The sequence below is a fragment of the Puma concolor genome, chromosome D2 (assembly GCF_028749965.1).
Source record: "Puma concolor isolate L17-30 chromosome D2, mPumCon1.1.hap2, whole genome shotgun sequence".
NCBI classification, from domain to species: Eukaryota; Metazoa; Chordata; class Mammalia; order Carnivora; family Felidae; genus Puma; species Puma concolor.
The window spans coordinates 24,784,042-24,805,620 of NC_141677.1; the positions used below are offsets into that span (position 1 = coordinate 24,784,042).

The 21,579-nt window shown below is 32.2% G+C and overlaps 1 protein-coding gene across 3 annotated transcripts in view; it reads right to left on the bottom strand.

Annotated features, from left to right (window-relative positions):
- RTKN2 (rhotekin 2) overlaps positions 1 to 21,579 on the bottom strand; it is a 76,357-nt gene that overhangs the window by 43,134 nt on the left and 11,644 nt on the right. For all 3 annotated transcript variants that reach the window (XM_086679803.1, XM_086679802.1, XM_025918339.2), the window contains 4 exons: positions 12,896 to 12,954; positions 7,755 to 7,808; positions 6,314 to 6,431; positions 3,997 to 4,191 (listed from right to left, as the gene is read on the bottom strand). In XM_086679803.1, the coding sequence (XP_086535929.1) occupies positions 3,997 to 4,191; positions 6,314 to 6,431; positions 7,755 to 7,791 (350 nt within the window). In that variant the 5' untranslated portion in view covers positions 7,792 to 7,808; positions 12,896 to 12,954. The remainder of the gene's footprint in view (positions 1 to 3,996; positions 4,192 to 6,313; positions 6,432 to 7,754; positions 7,809 to 12,895; positions 12,955 to 21,579) is intronic.

Below are 21,579 nucleotides of genomic sequence, written 5' to 3' on the forward strand. Positions count from 1 at the left end.
AGGTATAAAACAAGTAAAATAACAAATCTAGTAGGAGAATGAACACTTCAAGACAAATAATGTCAGTCACTATTTTAAAAGAACTTAACACCAATCACTCTCAAAACTTCTGCCAGACTTCAAAGAAAAATAGAGATTAAATGCAAGTTCTAATATCACTTAGGTTATCTTCCAGAAATTATAAACAATGGTTTTAAATTTGAAAGTATCTGTTTACATTTTATAATCCTATGTTGTTTTTAAACTGCAATGCTTCAGCATAAGTTTGAAGAAAATAATTCAGAAAAAGCACTAGTCTCACAACAGTAAAAATAATAATAATGGAAAGAGCTACAATTCTTAAATGTTTACTATATTTTTATTTTTTTCAATCATTAATTTTTGAGGAACCTCCATACTGTTTTCCATAATGGTTGCACCAATTTACATTCTCACCAACAGTGCACCAGAGTCCCCATTTTCTTACCAATAGTTATTTCTTATCTTTTTTGATAACAGCTATTCTAACAGGTATGAGGTGATATCTCATTGTGGTTTTGGTAAGTATTTCCCTGATGATTTTTGATGTTGAGCATATTTTCATGTGCCTGTTGGCCATTCATATGTCTTCTTTGGAAAAGTGTCTATTCGATCCTCTGCCCATATTTTAATTGGATTTTTTTTTTTTTTTTTTTTTTTGGCTCTTAAGTTCTAACCCTTAGCAGATACATGATTTGCAAATATCTTGTCTCATTTAGTTGGCTGCCTGTTCACTTTGTTGATGATTACCCTCACTGTGTAGAAGTTTTTGAGTTTAATGTTACAATTCCACTCCTGGGTATTTATCTGAAGAAAATGAAAACAGTAATTCAAAAATGTGTATGCATCCAGATGTTCAATGTAGCGTTATTTAAAATAAGTGGGGCGCCTAGGTGGCTCAGTCGGTTAAGCGACTGACTTTGGCTCAGGTCATGATCTCATGGCTCGTGAGTTCGAGCCCCACGTTGGGCTCTGTGCTGAAGCTTGGAGACTGGAGCCTGCTTCAGATTTTTGTGTCTCCCCCTCTCTCTGCCCCTCCCCGCTCGTGCTCTGTCTCTGTCTCTCTCTCTCTCTGAAAAATAGACATTGAAAAAATAATAATAAAAATAAAATAACCAAGATATGGAAGCAACCTAAGTGTCCATCAATGGATGAATAAAGAAGATGTTGTATATTTATATAATGGACTACTCAGCCATAAAAAAGAATGAAATCTTGCCCTTTGCAACAACATGGTTGAACCTTGAGGATATTATGCTAGTAAGTCAGACAGAAAAAGACAAACACCATATATACCATATGACTTCACTTCTATGTAGAACTTAAAAACAAAACAAATAGATACAAGAAAACTAATAAATACAGAGAACAGACTGGTGTTTGTGAGAGGGCAGGTGTGTTGGCAAATGGGCAAAATGGGTGAAAGAGAGTCAAGAGGTACAAGCTTCCAGTTATAAATAAGTCAAGAGGATATAATTTACAGCATTGTATCTACAGTCAATATTGTTATTATGTTAATATTTGAATTAATATTGTACTTAATTAGCATTGTATTAATATTTGTACTATAACACATTTGTATTTGTACTATAATACATTTGTATTTAATACGTTGTATTAAATATAGTTAATATATATTAAATATTTAATACAATATAGTATTACTAAATATTACAATATTTTTAATGACATTTTTATGAGAAAAGACTTACTCTTCTATGACTGTTTTTCAGTGGATAGGACCCATTCACTGAATCATGACATCAATTTATGATTCATAAACAGCATTTTTAAAAAACTAAATATAGAACAGAAAAGTCTGATCACGGTGTTATAAATAGGTAGAGCTAAGTACTGCCTCACGAAATCTATCTGCTTATTCTGCTGTACACTCAGTCATGAGGGTATTTCTTAGCATGGGTCTCAAGCAAAATAGACTGAAAGCTACAATGCTAGAATCCCAAAACATTTTCCATACCTGAAATATTTTGCTTTTTGTAATCATAGTAAAATTATTGACATGCTGAAGAGCCAACTCTATAGAGACATGCAAAGAAATTCTGGGAATGTAGACTGATCAACAGTTTTCTCAAGTAACATAAACATAGGGGAGCCTGGGTGACTCAGGCAGTTAAGCATACTGACTCTTGATTTTGGCTCAGGTCATGATCTCACGGTCATGAGATCGAGCCCCACTTCAGGCTGGGTGCTGAGCCTAGAGTCTGCTTGGGATTCTCTCTCTCTCCCTCTCTCTCTGCCCCTCCCCCACTCATGCTCACTCGCTCTCGCTCTCTCTCTCTAAGTAAAATAAACATTTTTTAAAAAAGAAAAGAAACATAACATAAAACTGTTTGTGAAGTAATAAATACAATGTTTGAAGAAAGTATCTGAAACAAACCAGGGCTCCTTGAAGAAACCAAGTCTGGGCAGAAAAATACAAGATGAATATCGAACACCTTGTGTCAGAAAAACAAAGAAGCTATCAGAGACTAGGTTGTGTCAAAAGCTGCAGGAGTCGCTGAAGATTTCCCACTTATCAAAGATGGGACAACTTGGCTTCAAAGAGAATAACAACTGTAACAGATTGAAACACAAATATATACAACAATTCAAGAGTTCAAATAAAATCAAACACTGATTACCTCCATGGTTGCTAGGACATCAATTTATTATTCTAAAATTGGGTAAATAAAAGAATCAAGTACTTTTTTTCTCCCTTTCCTCCATCAATTTTTTGCACTTATACCCAGAGAATTCATGAAGGAAAGTTCTTGAGAAAATTCCAAGTTTAAAAAAAAAGGCATGATAAATTTAGAAAGTCAGCAAATTATAATCCTTAATGAAATAATCAGCAATAGCTGCTAAAACCATTAGATAAAAAATTGATAGGGAACTTTATAAAGGATGGATTAAGCTGGCAACACCTGAACCCACTGGTCAATCCGAACATAACTGTAAGTGGGACAAGTCCTCCTAATGGGAGACAGTAGGAAGTACCTATAATCAATATGAAGTATTATTACCCAGAAAGAACCTGAATCAAATCAGTCCTCTAGATGTAACTACCAAACACAGGGATAGAAAAAGTATTTAAAAAGACCACAATGATGCAATTAGCTAAATTCAAAATATGGGAAATTCTACAAGATCTGATTTCTTCAATAAACAATGGCAAGAAAAAAGTAGACAGGGAATAATCAAAGACTAAAAGAAACTTAATCACTCAAATGGAACATTGTAGAACTTATCTGGATCCTGATTTGCACAAATTATAAGAGGACATTTTCACAATTGGGGCAATTTGAATACAGACTGGATATCAGATGATATTAAGGATTTTTTATTTTGTTAGATGTGATTATGGTAATGAGATTCTGTTATCAAGAGATAAAATATTGTTAAAAATCTGTAAGAATGATGCATGACATATATAGAAATCCAGTTAGACTGACACACAGCAAACACTCTGACATAAAGATAGTCCATTTTTGAGAAAAACATTTCAGGGGTGACTGGCTGGTTCAGTAGGCTGAGCGTCCAACTCTTGATTTTGGCTCAGGTCACCATTTCAGTTTGTGAAATCGAACCCTGTGTTAGACTCTGCGCTGGCAGCATGGAGCCTGCTTGGAATTCTCTCTCTCTCTCTCTCTCTCTCTCTCTCTCCCCCTCCCTCCCTCTCTCTCTCTCTCTCTCTCTCAAAATAAATAAATAAACTTTAAAAAAAGAAAGAAAGGAAAACGTCTCTGCTTTTGTGGTAGATACTGGAATTCCAAATCACTAAAAAACATGGTTACCCAACTTCCTACTTTCAAAGGAAGGTATTAAGGATACCCCAATTGGGTGAGTGTCAGTTTTGTTTTTGCTTCAGGATGTTATTTCCATTTAACATGTAAATTTCTACTCCACATACAATACTTCAAAATGTCACAAATATATAGTAATACTATGTCACTATAAATACTGTATGAAAAAACTTACGAAATAGCACAACTGTAGGACAAGCATGTTTCATGATCTTCTTGAAGCACCGAATTTATTTTCTTCCCTGTAGCTTTACTTATAGATGTCTTCAGCTTCTTGGCTAGTTTCTTTGGTGTGTTGGTTATAGAAGATTCTTCTGTACAGCAGCTATATACTTCTACCTTTATCTGAAAGTCTGGCCCTGCTTCATTACTAAAATCAAGAGCATTCATAATGTTAGAAATTTAACTTGGTAGAAAATAAAATCGTAACACCCTTTGATGTTTTCATAACATTTGAAATCACAATTTGAAATGAGTTTATGTTAATATATGTTAATGAGGCAGAATCTCCGTGTTTATTTAGTATCTAAATGACCTGAGAGAGTCACTGCAACTTCCAGAGCTTCTAAAATAGGACAAAGTTAACTCAATTCAATCTATGTATACAGGCATAGTACTAAAGAAAAAGGATAACAAGCAAGCAAGAAACAGTATAAAGTGCTATACTACAAGGCAGGAACTCCTTGAGGGAGAGTGCTGCCTGGGTAATCTCTGTATTCTTAACTTAGCATAAAAGGTACTCAATGCATTATTATACCCATATGCAAAAATTCTGCAATTTTAGCAAATGCTAAGATTGGCTTTACCCTTTTCCAGACACAGTGAACTACCTTCGCTATAAAAGATTGCGGTGGTGTTACTAACAATAAAATTTACTTAAAACCGCAAGAGAGGGCCATCAGCGGTAGATGTTGCCTTAGATGGAAGATCCATCAGTCTTAGAGAATAAAAATGGCCAATCTATAGTTTGGATACACCCAAGGAGTAACTCCCAGATATTTTTATAGTTTACTTGGCAACTTTTAAACATACAGTATTCCTGGTAATGACTAACAAATGTCAATATTTAGAGAAAAACCAGAGACTCATAAATATTGAATACTTATTAAAAGCAATCATAACAAAGGCACATTTTTAAACAACATTTAGAACATTTGTCAGCAGTTATTTTTGGAACAATTTAAAATATTTACAGAATTTTTTTAAAAATTATAAATCACGTGTTGTCTTCCCAAGTAACTCACATCATTCTTTCAATGAAAAAAATCATAATTTTGCCTTTGTGGTAAAAACAAATAATAACAAAGTGATGTGAAGTAAAGAGATCATTAAAAGGACAATTTTGGTAGAAAAAAATGCACTAGCAAAGTTGATAATGGAAATAAATGTATTTAGATAACTAAGGAAATTTATCCTTTTAGTCTCAATTCTGTAAACATTTGGTGATATTTTGGGGATCCTAAATAAATTCCTTATTCCTTTGGTTCAAAAGAGTTTGTAAGAAGGCCTGCACAACTGCTAGTAACTCAGAACAGTACATGTTATTTTTCCATGCTACACAGTTATTTATGGGACACTGGACAGAAGCCACAAAACATGGCTTGCAATAGTTTTTCTAATGTTACGTGAGTGGCAAAACTACTCTCAAATCTCAACTGTTTACCTCCATAGCTGAAAATGGCAAAAGACGTGGACATTCGATTTTACTTAACTATTAGTTAAGTAGCTATTAATATCTAGATACAAAGATGGTGTTTTTGAAACCCTGAAAGAAATACAAATCACACACTGATTTAGGCCAATAGCACCTCTGAAAGGGCCAGGAAAAACTTATGTTAGTTAAAAATGATTTCTATGGCTACCTGAGGAGTTCCTTCTGGCTCTGTATTATGACCACAATAAAATGAGCCTGTAAAAGAGCAGGGGCAATAAAAACAACCCTGAGGATCACCCAATCTTTTATTGTTTTGAAGTACATGAAAGGAGCACTCCATAAGAAAAAGAACATCTTGAAATTTTACCAAAGTGCTTTTCCTATGGTACATATTTCAGGACTACCTTATAAGTAAAGTTGTTATAACTATTTTAGTATTGCTATACCTAAACATCCTGTAGGAAATGTAATAACCTGTTTTATGCCCCAAATTCACTCTCTAGAAAATACTGGTATAATGAGACTCCATTGTATTCATAGCTTGGTTAATAATAACACTATAAATATTAATAAAAATTAATAAAAATTTACCATATCCAATGAGTCAAATATTTACTAATACTACATGATTTCCACTTTATTTTACGTTGAAAAGTTTCAAATGCAAAAATGGACTTCTTTTGAATAATATTCAAAGTCAATTTAACATTTAAACATCTTAATATTTCAAAAAGAATCCAAAGACCCAAAAATTTTGTCTTCCTTTAAAGAATTTTAAAATTTTAGAATTTTAGAATTTTAAATTATTCTCATTCTTTGAAGATTTAAATATACTTACAATATAGTTACATTTTCAAAACATATATCTGTGGTTGTTTTATCCACAATCACCATGTCAGTATCAAAAACTTCAGCTCCCATTTTGAATAAACAGAAAATGGCATAGTGCTGTGATCCTAGGGAAAAAACAGTGCCCCGTGAGATGTATCATACCTATATTACGTTAAAAGCTCCTTGAAAATGACAAAGTTATCTCAAATATTTATTAATAGACTCTTATTTTCATACATGGTACACTGTAACCTTAACTTTTTATAGTGACTGCTCTGTCAGTACACGTTAATACCTTACCCAACCAGAACAAAGCAACTAAGCCAGGAAGTATCAAAAATTAAAACCGAAAATATAGGCCTCTCAGCAGCCTACTGTAACCACCACATTCATAAATTTTATTCCTAGAAAACTCTTTAAGCTTTAATTAATAGCAAATTTATTATTGTATATATACTACTACGACCTCTGTCATTTGGCATCCAAGTCTATTTAAGAAGCTCTCTATTGTGAGAGACCAAAAGCAGGCACGTTAACAACAGCAAAACATTTTCCACCAAACTGACAGCAAGGGAGGAAACCACAAAAACAATAAAAAGTAGACATGTGAGTCCAAAAAACATAGCTGCTGAGCCTCTTAATTTGGTGATGTTTTTTAAAAGTATTAGGTGATTAAAGGGCCAAAACCTCATTATTGAGAAAATGTAGCTCTTCAGAAAAACTTACTCTCCATAGTAATCAGAAAGATACGCTTAATCCCCATATGCATTCCATTTTAAAGTAAATTATATTTCCTAATTGAATAACAAATATACTAACCTGATTTTGGATTCTTCATATAAAACTAATTATGCTCAATATGATTCAGTTTTTAAAGTATGAAGAACAAAGCTATCACAATAGACAAGAAAGATAAAGGATTATCGTATCTTTTCCACTTCGCCTCTAACAGCTAGAAATCATTTGAGGTTAATTTCTATGACCTTAGCAATACATGGATTTGTGAAGACTATATAAAGCCATAAAATGCTGAAGGGGGAAAACTCAGATCAAGCTAAAAATCTTTCCCTTTTACATCCTATTAAATAATCTGAAGTAACAAAACAAGGCAGAAAAGATCTCCCAGATTCTGATCAGATAGAAATGCTGCCTTTACCTTTTCTCCTTAAACATTTTCCTTTGTTACACATTTCTCTTCCCCACAACCTGTTACTGTCCTTGCCTAGGTTCCAATCAACAACTACAAGTACATCAGATAGGCATTATCTTAGTATCAAGCAATTACAACATATTTACTAAAACTAGGAAAAAACAGTTCAGCAAGATACTGCTTATTCTGTCAAATGACATCAATTTATTTCACCATGGAAGCAGCTCTTCTCTCAATAATCACAAATTTACTATACCCTAAAGAATACATTCCAATTATAAATTAAAATCATACATACGTTCTTTGTTGCTGAAGTGATCAGAGTCTTTCCACATTAGTGGTATTCGAATGTCTACAAAGGAGGGGAAAAAGAAATGACAAGTAATAGTCTTGATAAATTTCATTTCTTAGAGTGAAACAAACCTCTGAATTCCATAATAGATTCTGACCATTAAAGCCAATATAAAATTTATTATTTAAATATTCTAACACAGGCAATATTTTCTCAAAAATAGCTTAGACTAGGAATATAAAATCTGTTTTATTTATTTAAATAATTTACTAAAAAATCCTACCAATTATGACTCAAGAAATTAAGTAAGATCTGTAATACGCTTATGCCATAACATTTTCATTTTGTAATTTATGTTTTTGAAATAGTTGAATTTCTCCTTTGGGTAAGCAGTAGCAACAAACATAGCTAAAAACATTTCAAAACCATAAAATAGTAGATAGAAAGGACTTCAGGGCTTCTACTATGCAAACTTGAAAGATGAAAACTCCATGACTTGTCTAAGATCATTGTTTGTGACATACAGACCAAATTCATTCCATTAAGAAGATTTAACCTGTCTACAAAAGAATTTGCAAGATCTTTGTATATTCATGTTACAAACTACACAAACTACAGCATTTCCCTTAAGAAAACTAAAAAGAACAATGCATTCCTTCTTTCAGACCAGGAAAAAAGTATATATTCTAAAAGTGATGGAAATACATTTTCTCTCATTCACACATGCTTCAAATTTGAAAGTAATTGTGTTAATGATCCTTATTTCAGATGTTAATCTAGACCTTTGTCACAGTCAAAATTTTTCCTTCTTAGCTTCCTCCATCCTTCCCTTTACTTTTAATACTCAATTAACAATTTTCCCCTGACATTCCTATGTTATCTATATACCTTCAAAGAGAATCAAAGTTCTACCAAATAGATTAAGATGTATGAATTACAGCATAACACAGGACAGTAGAAAGCTCAATGGTAAAGTGAAATTTGTTTTAATTACTCAGAGTATAAATACCTCAAACCTTTGTGGAAAATTTCTCTGTTTAAGACATTTCCCAATTACACTTAGGACATTTATGTGCATGTTTTTATACCTATTAATTATGCCACTTTCAAATACCTTCAACTCTTTTTGAACATAAGCTATTTGGCTACATTTCTGTTGTACTTCACTTTAAATCCTATAATCCTTTGTCCACATTTTCATTTGTTTAGAATTCCTTTTAAGGTTCTTAATGCCTATTTCTAATTTCCTTTCTAGAAAAGCTTTACAATACTCCTTCATCCCTACCCTATCCAACCAGGTAGGTATGTATGAGTGCCCTTACCACTGCTGCCTTAGCAGTTTTAATAAAAAATATTACTTATTGGGCTCTCTCCGTGTACCAAGCTAAATACTTTATATACATCTCATCCAACTATAATTTTAAAAATATATTTACTAATTTAATAGTCAATTGATAAGATTTGTTTAGATTTGTATTTTCTTGATTAACAAGAAGAATGTCAACACATTTATTAGTCAGTTCAGTGAATATTTGTAGCCGTGACCCACTTTTTTCTTTACATAGTTTATGGTTTATACTTCTAAAAGTTAATTAATCTATATGAGAACATTGGGTATATATAATAAAAATATAAAGATTCTTCTTATAACAATAATTGTTCCAACTCCATTTATATACCTAATAGGACTTCTCTTCCTTGCTGATTTAATGATTAAATGGCTCTTTATCATATATGACATTCTGACTAAGTATCTCTTCTTTGGCTATATGCTTTACAGATCTAATTGAATCATTTATTAATTACTGTCTATCCTAGTACCAATACCATACTATTATGACTACTGAATCTTTATAATATACTTTGTCATCGGTTAGAAATATATCCTTCCAAAACATCTTATTCCCAATTGCTAATTTCTTTATGTGAATTTTAGAAATATATTGTCAAAACTCCCCCTCCAAAATGTTTCATTAGAATTCTACTGTCCAAATTAATTTGAGAGCCATTAACTTTGTAATATTCTGTCAATATATACAGTAGCATGATACAGTCATCCTTACATTTTTATTAAGGTTATGCTTGGGGTATTTGATGTTTTTGGTTTTTTGCTATTTTTATTGTAAAAGAGACCCTTTTGCCATATTTTCTAACTGGTTATTGCTGGTTTTGAGAGATTACCACTTTTTGTATATTTATCTTGAATCTAGCCACTTTTACTGAATTCTTTATTAGTTCAAATAGTGTTTCAGTAACTTTCCTTAGATTTTCTAGGTATGCAATTTCTTATTTTAAAATAGTATTCAGTTTCTCTATTTCTTTTTAGTAGTTTCATCTTTCATTCTTGCTATTGTAGCTGCAATTTCTAAAACTGTGTTAAAATTATATTGATATAATAGACATTTTTACTTTGTTCTTCATTTTAATGGGATTGTCTTTATTGTTTTATAATTATGACTTGGCTGCTACCCTGTCAAAGAGCCTGCTTCTTGCTTGACCACAGTTGCTGACTCATTTCATTTCACAACTGTTCTTGTTCACAGCTGTTCTTGTCCTATTAGGGTGGTATTAACCATTTACACTATCTTGGGAGGAACATGAACCCTGACTTTCTCTGCTATACACCAATAGTCTATGGCATATAGCAGTCTTGCCTTTTCCCATGCCTAGCTAAGTCAAATCCTTGAGAGAAGGCACACATTTCTTATCTATTTACCAGGTGGTCTATTTACTGTTCAGATGGCAAAGGATGTGTAATCTACCAATATGTGTTTTAATTCAGCTTCAAATAGTAGAAATTCCTTACAGATTCTTGCAAATGGTTGACTCAGTTTTAGTTTACAGTACTCTTGCTTTTGTCTCTTTTTATGTCTTCATTGACACTTGTATTATAAAATGAAAGAGACATATATAATACAATGGCTAACTTGATGCTATCAAGTCCTAGAAGTCTTTCTATTATTTTTAAAAGTAAAAACTTTTGTTTTTGAACTTTGTGAACTGACTTGGCTTTAGATATTGAATTAGTAGTCAGTGAATAAGCTAAGACAATTGCTACAATACAATTATTTGGTGCTTAGTAGGAATGATCAGGATATACCTGAATTATTCTTTTTAATTTTGTAATGATCTGGCCATGAGTGGTAAAGCTGAAAATGGAAAACCCAGGTTTCACCTGGTAATCAGAGAAAACTCAGAACATTATGAAACTTTGTAGCAAATATTCATTTTGATCAAAACCAAAGTCACATTTTCATCCCAATGTCAAAAGAAAATGTGTTTCGTTTTAAGGTGAATTCATTTTTAATTTTCTTCATTTATTTTTTTACAAATTGTTTACAAATATACAGATAAGATATAATTAAGACTAAGCAAAGATGAAAAGAAATTACATATGTAATTTTCTGAGACTTCCAGTTCCTTAAGTTAATTTAAAATTATCTTTTGGAAAGAAGGAACACATGCAGAAATAAGTTTAATTTCTACACTGAAGTATTTGTGGTCAGGAAAATAGTGTTTTTTTCTTATTTTAACTGATTTTACTTTATCACTCTTCTAAATGTACAGTAAATGCTATGTAACCAATAAACTATTATAAGATGTCAATAGATGTTAAGTCTATCATGTCATTTGAATCTTCAAGAGCAATTTAACATATCTCATTTGTGTACTTACTGGCACTAAATCAGAAGCAAGAAATAGAAGATTATGTTTAAAGTATTTTTAGAAAATCTCCCTTAAAGATCAATAATACTTTATTTATTCACATTAAAATGTATTGAACATAGTGCACAACTATGTAAAGGTACTGTGTTTGGCATCAAAAGCATATAAGGAGGTATAAAACATGTTTTATTCCAGTCTTATAATTGGAAAGATGAAAACATGAATATAAATAACCATAAAACAAGCAACAGATTTTTATACAGTTATTTTTCTGAAGAATTTTTGCTGAGGGCAATTCCTATGATTTAGGACAATTACATCCTGTAAAATCCAAATCTATCCTTCCTGCATGAGAATTTTGTTTATCCATAAAGACATTTCTAAAAACAGTTCCTTGAGTGAGAGAGCCTGAAATGCAGCAGCATGTTCCCTGGAGCTAAGAGAACAAGGCTTCGGGCCAATGAAACAAGCTAGTTATTACTCAAGGGGTGATGGAGGTCTGCTGTACCCAAAATGTATTGATGAGATAATATTTGTAAAAGGCACATTATCTAACTAGTGTACACGAGTCAGCCTTGTGTTCATTTCAATCTGTGGCATCTCCAAGCCACTGTCTAGTTTCCTTAACACTTTGGAGAAACTGAGACAACAGAGCATTAAGTGCCATCTAGTGGTAAAGGGTCTTCTATCTGCATTAGGAATTCAAAGAAAGAAAACATCATTTCCAGCTGGAATGATAACAGGGAAGGCTTTAAAGATGAGCAAACAGATCGCGAAGATAATATAGTTATTTCAAGAGCTAATTGGCTGTCAGAAGCAGGCTGTGTATTGACGGAACAGGGAGAGAAATGTCTGGCTAAAGCAGACAGTTTATGTACAGGAGTAGAAGATATGGCTAGAAAAAGAGTTGGGTCAGAAGGGAAAACTCTGAGGAAGAGGGGAGTTTGGTTTTTATCCTATGGAAAACAAGAAACAGTCATCCATCCAATCAACATCAATGAGCAATTACTATGCATAAGCACCATGCTGGCTTCAGGGTATATAGTGATGGGCAAGACAAACGTTGTTCCAACCCAGGAGCTTCTAGCCTGGACAAACATTAAAAATATTATTGAAACTTCTGAGCAGAAAAGGAACAGAGAGTCAAAGATTTGAGTTTGCAGTCCAGCTCAATGACTTACAGGAAGTTATTTAATCTTCAAGTCTAAGAAAAGAGAACTATCCTACCTATTTCACAAAACTACGCTGAACAGAAAACCGCATAATATATGTAGTACATATGGAACAGCTTTTCCAAACTGTAAAATCTTACACAAAAGTACAGCAAATGATAAAAACAAATTTAGAACAAATATAGATAGAGGTATGCAAAATAAAATGAAAGAAAAGAATGGGCGCAGGGAATTGAAATCCCACCAGTTCTAGGAAGATACTTTACACAATTTATTCAGCAATACAAAAACAACCCATCTACAGCATACCTGATATGGCAATCTTTCCTTTACATGCCGCTCGTTCTTTACTTTCAAAATTCGTATCACTGTCAAAAGGAAAAAAAACCTAATGAAAAAAAGATCTTTTCTAATAAGCAATGTTTTAATAACCTTTCACAAATGCCTAAATATTAAAACCTGACATATATCCATGCATAATAATGACTTCCAGTTAATATAAACTACTTGATTCAAACTTCAAGATGTTTAGTCAACAGCTAGCTGGCTTTAAGAGAAATACATACAGACACTCTCTTTGATTTTTCTTGTAAGCTTTACATTTCCTGATGATTATATACTGGGTTACTCTACAATGAAAGTCTTCTGTGAACATTTATTTTTAAGCAAGATGTACAATATTTGGAAGTGTCCTAGGAAGTGTACTACCTTGGATCACCACTTCACAAATTATATTTCTAACTTACTACATTATAGTTGCCTGAAAAAGTTAAAGAGCTTCCCAACCATGAACTTGCTGCTCAGGAGTACTTTATCCTTATAAAAACCTAACAAATATCAAAAAAATTATTCTCCGCTATACATTTATATGCAATAATATCATATATCATTTCCTTGAAATTCAAAAAAATTACATACTAAAACAATAAATTAACTCAGGTGCTAAAGGAAGGGAGTGGCTCTGCAGAGAGAATAAAATGGGGAGAGGAAAACATTATCATGACAATAGAAAAAAATCTTAAGTAAAAAATCTCAAGTAAAAAAATCTCTAGGTATACAAGAAACTCCCAGATCTGACTTTAGAGTACACTATTATGATAAAAAAAAAATTTCAAAATAGTTATCTCCTGCTAAATCAAATCAATCCCTTGAATATTTTCTAATTTTCTATTTCCTAATATCCTGCACTTAGAAATTAGCATTCAGGGGCCCCTGGGTGGCTCAGTCAGTTAACCATCCAGCTTTGGTTCAGGTCATGATCTCAAGGTTCTGGGCTCAAGCCCCACATCAGGCTCCGTGCTGACATTGTGGAGCCTGCTTGGGATTCTCCCTCTCTGTCTCTGCCCCTCCCCCACTAGCACTTTCTCGCTTTCTCTCAGAATAAATAAACCTAAAAAAAAAAAAAAAGAAGAAATTAGCATTCCATTTCTGGGACAATATTTCTAAGAGTATTCTTTGCACATTTTTTTTTTTTTTTGGTCTCCACTTAATTGGGTTAGCTAATTAACCACTGGCTAATTTAATTAGGTACTTCAAATATGTGATAAGATAAAAACTTTCCATTTGACTACTGTTTCGTTCTAAGAGAGCTTTTGGAGATTGGGTGGGATTTTGAAGTATAACTAACTTTCAGAAGAGTATGACACCATCTCATTGCATTTCAGTAGGTTTGTTAAAAAGATTGCAAAGATATTCATTATCATATGCCAAAACTTGAAAACAAAATATATAAGTGTACTTCTCTTACTCTCTTACTGAATTAAGCACATAAGCATTTTAGGCAAAATATATTCCAAATGCACTGAAATAATACACTGATGTACTTAAGTTGATAAACTTATATAAGACAAGTATATAATTACTTTTAGAACTACATGAGGTATAACTAAAGTAATGTAGTAGATTTAAAGCCATAAACTCTCAGGATACTATCTAATTACTTTATGGTCGCACTAGTATTTAAGTTAAAGTAGGGAAATTCATTAAGTAAAAAATAAAAGTACTCATTGATTATTTCAAGATAATGTTTCACTGAATCATAAGTTTAAAAAGAATCAAGTTCAGTATTTTATACTCAAGTTTAGTTTGTCACACTGGAGAACATTAGCTTGCTTATTAGTTCATCACAAAGTGAAAAGTTCAATTGAATAAGGCACACTACAAATCATACACAATTCTCAATTTCCTCAGGTTGGTGTAAGATGTACAATATAAATACAGTTGGCTGGCATTTTTAAGCAATATTTCTAAAAACACCTTCTATATGAGCAATGCATAAAATAAATTCCTAAAATACTTATTTCAGTGAGAAAATACAAGAAAGCTCTAATATTGGTAAGTAACTTGAGTATTATAGAATGTAGGTCATAGATTACACTAAAGTTGAGATCCATTAGGTATTTCTAAATTTGATTAAACTTAATGCTTTAGCAGGTAAGTGAAATTCTGAAGTATTAGAACCACCAAAAGCAAAATGGCTGAATATTTATCAAAAAAAAATTTTTTCCCCTCCAAACTCTTCAGTCACCTGGCAGAGTATAGCTTTCTTCCCTGTAATTACAAATCGCTTACACAGGCATTTCCAGGGCCAGCCAACAAAGTTACTACATCAAATATTATCAAACTATAATATAGATCCATTTAACCATATTCTCTTATAGAAAAATTAAGTCTATGTTTTAAAAAATGAGACAAACTGAAGCAATTAAGCCTCATTTTGCTGAAGCTTGAATTATTTTCAATTCAAATAACTCCTCAAACTGTTATTTAGGGTGCTAAAATGTGATGTTTTTCTAATTAATCCAAATTGACAATAAAATTGTTAAACATTCTCTGTTTAATAATGTGCTACTGTAGCTAATAGTTTGCTACAGTTAAATAAATACTTGTTTGAAAATCTGCAATGTTAATGCCAATTCTAAATGCTACAATTAGAGAGCCAGCTTGAGGGAAAAGCAAATAACCACAAAATTATCTAAACAGAAGCACAGCTAAATAATAGCACACCTTATTCTTATAGACCTAGTTTAGAGCATTATTTTGGTAAGACTTGTAAAAGCTAATTTAAAAGAGATAAAAATATGAAAGACAAACTTTTAACTTTGCTTTATTACTTAATTTCTGCCTGTAGGTAAATAAAATGACCAACAGAGGGTGCCAATCAACCACTTTGTTGCTCAAAAATCTGTATTGAGTAAATACAGATTATCCTATTTTATATTATTCAATATGGGAATTTAAAATAGCATTTATTTGCCAAAGTTAACAAGGTATAATGAGAAATTGATGAAAGTATTTTATATTTTCTTAATGAAGCACTAAAAGAATTCTAACTGGGATTCCATTATTTGGAAGCAGGTTATAAAATCCTTCACCTCTTATGCAAATAAGTGAAAACTAAAATATTCAGAAGTGCTTTATTATGGAATTTTAAACCATCCTAAAATTATGTGGTATAAAATTAATAACTTCATAAGTATCTTAAAATTGGAAAGATGAGGTTTCTATTTCAAACCTTGATATAACAGACTCTTTCAAGACACCCAAACAATATAAAGTTTAAAAAATAAAATCAGCAATGTCTTTAATATACCATGTTTTATTATAGAAATACCAGGAGTACACAATTTTCATTTGCCACCTATACTTTTTCTTTTTTTTAGTTATAGTATATAAGTAATAAATTAGGCAACTGGAGTATAAGAAACTGGTTATTGTGGCATTATTAAAATCACAATTATGTTGAATGATATACATAATTAGGTGCTACAAATTGCTTTGACTAATATTGTTTTTACAAAACCAAATAAAGTATTTCAGAATTTAAGAGATATATTGGCAGGTTTGGGTAGGAGGGAATATTATTGCTAAAATGTAAGCTCTGTAAGCATATGGATTTTTTGGCCTATTTTGTTCACTGCTGAATCACCAGTACCTTCAAGACACTCAATAAATGTTTAGTGAATACTAAATGAAGTGAAATATATATGGTCATTTTGATGGAGCAGGGAACATTTAGTAGATTCAGACTGAAGTCTTAGGTTTGAATCTTACCATCAATAAATAACTAGTTATGTGAAAGAATTGCCATTAACCTCTTGGCCTCAGTATCATCATCTGTAAAACAGAAGTATCCATCTACCTCATAGGTACTGAATGAAATAATATTTTCAATGAATCTACATCATTCTTACAAATGTTACACAAATACAAAGATTACTGAGGATTACTGTGTATTTATATTTTTGGCCTCAGTATTTAACATGGAGCTTACATGGAAGAGGCACTAAAGCATTTGTTAAAGTGATCAGAGTCCCAGTTCCAGTTCCTGTAAGATAATGGTAGTTAAATTTGAATTTCTTCAGGTATCTTATAAAAGTTTTCAGATCAACAAGGAAAGCAAATAAAATCACCTATAGCCCATACTTACAGTGTAACTAGAAAACAGAGACTATAAAAAATTTACATTTACATGTAAATAGGAGAAATTAACAACTGAAACCATCAAAGCCAGCTCCTGGAGGCCTTACCCAAGTAGAGTCAGATACCCATTGCAAAACACAGTATCAACTTTTGATGTCCCCTAGAAGAAAAGAAAACTGATAAAAGACCTGGTGGATACCATAGCACTGGTTCCTGGGGAGTTGAAAGGGAAGGACTACAAAAGAATTCTGGTTCCAAAGTCGTTAGTCTTGTGGAGAAGAGAGACACACAATGAGGGAGGTATCCTTTGAAAGTCTGGACATGCCAAAAAAAAAAAAAAAAAACACACACACACAAAAACAAAAAAAAAAACAGGAAGAAGAAGAAGAAGAAGAAGAAGAAGAAAGCAACTGAAGTTAAAAACCCCAAGAAACAAAATCATACCAAAAAATCAGGAAACCAACTAACCAACATCCCTAAGTCATCATTTATTAAAGAAATTTGTCTTCACAGTTCAAATAATAGAAAACACTCTTGGTCAAAAAAACAAGTAAGCCCTTCTGCGCACCTATCATCACTTGGCCCAAGAAAACTCTACATGCTACATATTTAACTAGGGACAAAGAAAAGGACCCAAACATCCATAGAAAGCTACAATAAAACAAAAGTAGGAGTTGTCAAAATGCTTCAACATTCCACAAACCACTCTCCAAAAAATATAAAATAACAAAAATATAATACTCCAAAATGAACTGAGTGCAGTTAAATAAGCTATTGCAAATGTGAAAGAAGTGGGGAATCTGAAATCTAAAGCCTCAGACTAGTAAAGGACAAACAATAGGTAAATATGCAAAAAAAGAAAAAGAAAGAAAATTTAAAAATGAGAGGTAGGAACAGGAAACAAACTGGAAAAAGAAAAATAAAATCATTTCTGAAATGAAGGGTAATATACAGTGCCCAAGAATGAAGACATAAAACTGATAGTATATTAAGGGACATAATGGATGAGAATGAAAAGAGCAAAAAGAGCAAAATTAGATAAAGATTTTAAAAATATCAAAGGAAAGTGATAGAAGACAGGCAAAGAAGATCCAACTTATGTGTAATTGAAGTCCTTAGATTTGAAAAACAAAGTAAGGAGACACTTAGTGCTTTATTCTAGAGGCTTTAACTCCAAGAAAACTGTCTGAAAATAAAAGAACTGAATCTACATACTGAAAGGGTTCTAAGTGAGCCAAAATGGTCAGCCTTTAAACATACTCCACTAAAATTATCAGACTTTGGATAGCAAAAACTATTTTCGGCCTCTAGACAAAAAGACCAAGTCATTTACAAAGCAAGGAAAATTAGACATTAGATTTTTTTATAAGAAAACAGGGATGTGAGGTTTTCAAGAAACTCCAGGAAAGAAAGCATTGGCCAAGGATTTTTGTATACACCCAAGCTGTCCTTTTAAAGACCAACACTAAAGAAAAGCACTTTAAAGATAAAAGAATATGAAGAAAGCTATACTCACATTGAGAAATCTACTAGATCATAAACTTCCCTCAAACAAGATATGATTTTGGAAAGTACAACAAAAGGTCAGGTAGTGAACATTATACATGTTTAAAAGTGGATCAAAGACTAAAACAAAAGTGGAGACACAAGTACAAGATTAGTATGTATTATCTACTCCATCACAGGAGAACTGACCACAACCTAGAAAAAGATAATACTAAACTAAAATAAAATAGAAAGGTACAGAAGGAAAAAATGGAAAAATAAAATGAGTTCATTGATCTCCCCGTAGATGAAAAGTGAAAATAAAACAATATCATTCAAAGTAGAAAAACAAAATAGTAGAAGCCTAAGGGGAGGAATACAAAAGAATTAAAGTGATTATAAAATTACCAGTATATAGTTTTTTAATATAAAGTTCTAGTAACTACTATAACCAATAACTCTTTTTAAATTAAATAAAATTTTAAAAAGCAGAGAAGATAGGTGACATACTGTAAGACAAACCGCAATTATAACATACATAAGTTAACATAGCATAAAAGAATATAACAAAGTCAAAGCTAAATATATCAGTAATATAAATGTAAATAGGCTTATTAAATCCCCTAGTTAAAGGATTTTCAGATAGGTTCACAATTTAAACCCAACTCTGGATGAATACAAGAAATACACCTTCAACAAAGTGATTCATAAAGGCTAAAATAAAGAGATGGGCAGAGGTAAACCAAACAAATGCAAACACTAAAAATGCCTGAGATTATGATCTTGTTATCAGGCAACCCCTGAATTGGAGTCTATGTGACAAGCACTATGTGACAACAGTAACAAAAGAACACTTGATAACAACGCTAAAGGCCGCAATTGACAATATGTGTGTAACAAGCACTAAGACACCAAACGTTTCATAAAACGGAAAGTAGGAGATATACAAGGGGTAAGACAGAAAAACTTTAGTAACAAAAATCTCAACCTATCTTTCAGTCCAAGACAGTTCAAGTGGCCCAAAAATAAGCCAGGCTGTATAAGATTTTAAAAACAATAACATATATCTTTTGAACATATATGAAAGTTTGTACCCTGATAAAAAGAAATGTGAGAACTTTAAAAGGCTGTGAAAGTTATGAAAATTAACTATATTAAGTCAGAAAGAAACTATATTTCTTAAGATAGAAAAAATAAAAATCTGATCAAGATAAAAAATGCATTCCTCTTTTAGTATGTCAGAGTAGCTCATATTAGAAAAACTCTACCTTCCCCTCTTATGTTTTCCACAGAAAACAATATAAAGTCTGGAAAAACTACTTAAAAAACAACTACCTGAAGGGACTGGCAAGCAACCAAAAGTAAGAAGAAGTCAGAGAAGAGTCAACACTAGAAGGAAGTATACTCATACAATGGAATACAACTTACCAATAAAGAGGAGAAAATCACTGACACATGCTAGTTACATAATGAATCTCAAAAGTATTATGTATGACAAAGGAAAAAAGAGAGTACATACTGGACAATTGCATTTACATTAAGTTCTAGAATAGGCAAAACCAATGGTGGAAAAAAAAATCAGTTAACAATGGTTGCCCCTTAGAGTAGGGGCAGAGTTAGGTAATACTAATTGGGAGTTGGGGAAAAAGAAACATGACATATCCAAGAAGTTCAGTTTAGTCCAAGGGTAAAAAGGGAAACTCAAATTGAAACACTAGATGACCCTGTTTATGAAACTGAAAGAAAAAGATCACTGTAAGGAACTTTTAATCATGGTCTCCTGTCTATCCAGAGGAATGTATACATGTTTGCGCATACATAGACACATGTACAAAAAGAACTTTCTTCGAATTGCATCACAAAAAATAAGATGAATTGATAAACAGATGAATTTAGAATAAAGAAAATATAATTAAAATATTAATTGTAGAATCTAGGTGGTGGGTATATGAGTCTTCATTGTACAAGTCTTTCAATCTTTTTGTATACTGGAAATTTTTTCTAACTTCTGTATGATGGAAAAAAAACTGCAAAGAAATCTTGAACTGGCCTAGGTCAGTAATCATATTGATACTAAAATTATGAAACTACTTTACATAATCACATTATTAAATAAGGAAATAGGATTACCGTTATTATGAATTAAGATTTTCAGAATAACAAAGAGACGCAAATATAAAATAATTGAAGAAAACAAAAACCTAAAAATATCAATATACACTCATAATTTAAAAAAATTTTTTTAAGTTTATTTATTTTGAGAGAGAGCACACATGCGTGAGGTGAGAGGCAGAGAGAGGGAGAGAAAATTCCAAGCAGGCTCCATTGTGACACAGTGCAGAGCCCAACAGGGGGGCTTGAACCCACAAACCATGAGATCATGACCTGAGCCAAGATCAAGACAGATGTTTAACTGACTGAGCTATCCAGGCACCCCACAAACTCCTAATTTTTTAAGAAGTCTCTCCCATAGCTATGTCTACTAAAAAGGTCTAAAAGCAGTGATCCCCGGTAGCAATGAGCACACCCAGTGCCCACATCTTGATTTCAAAGTATCATTTACCATTAAAGGGAACCAGAACTCATTAGACAAATGGCTGATTCCAGGTATATGGCACAGAAAATGCAAGACAAGCCTAGGTCATCTTTTTGTGCTAGAAAGTAAGGAAGTTCTTAAAGACTAAGAGAGGCAAGTCAAAAGAATAAAGAAGCCATTTTGAAGGAACTTCCATCAAACAAATTTGGGACAATTTATCTATCAAAAAGATTAATGACTATAAATGATATAATACACTGAATAAAATAACAATCCATGAAGCAGTGGGAGAGAAAGGAGAGAAATGCCCTTTCTTACAGAAGATTAGCTAAAAAGTATAGAAAAAATAATAGGGTTAGATAATTACTATCTGCAAACCTCATTGTAATAATGTAGGCAAGGATCATAAATGGATAAAACCCCTAAGTGAAAGCTAGTTAGATAACAGAATATAACAGATAACAGAATATAATCTCCCACAGATTACTTGTGAATTGCAAAGGAAAAACCATTATACCACAAAGGGGAAATCAGGCAACTTCCATCCAAA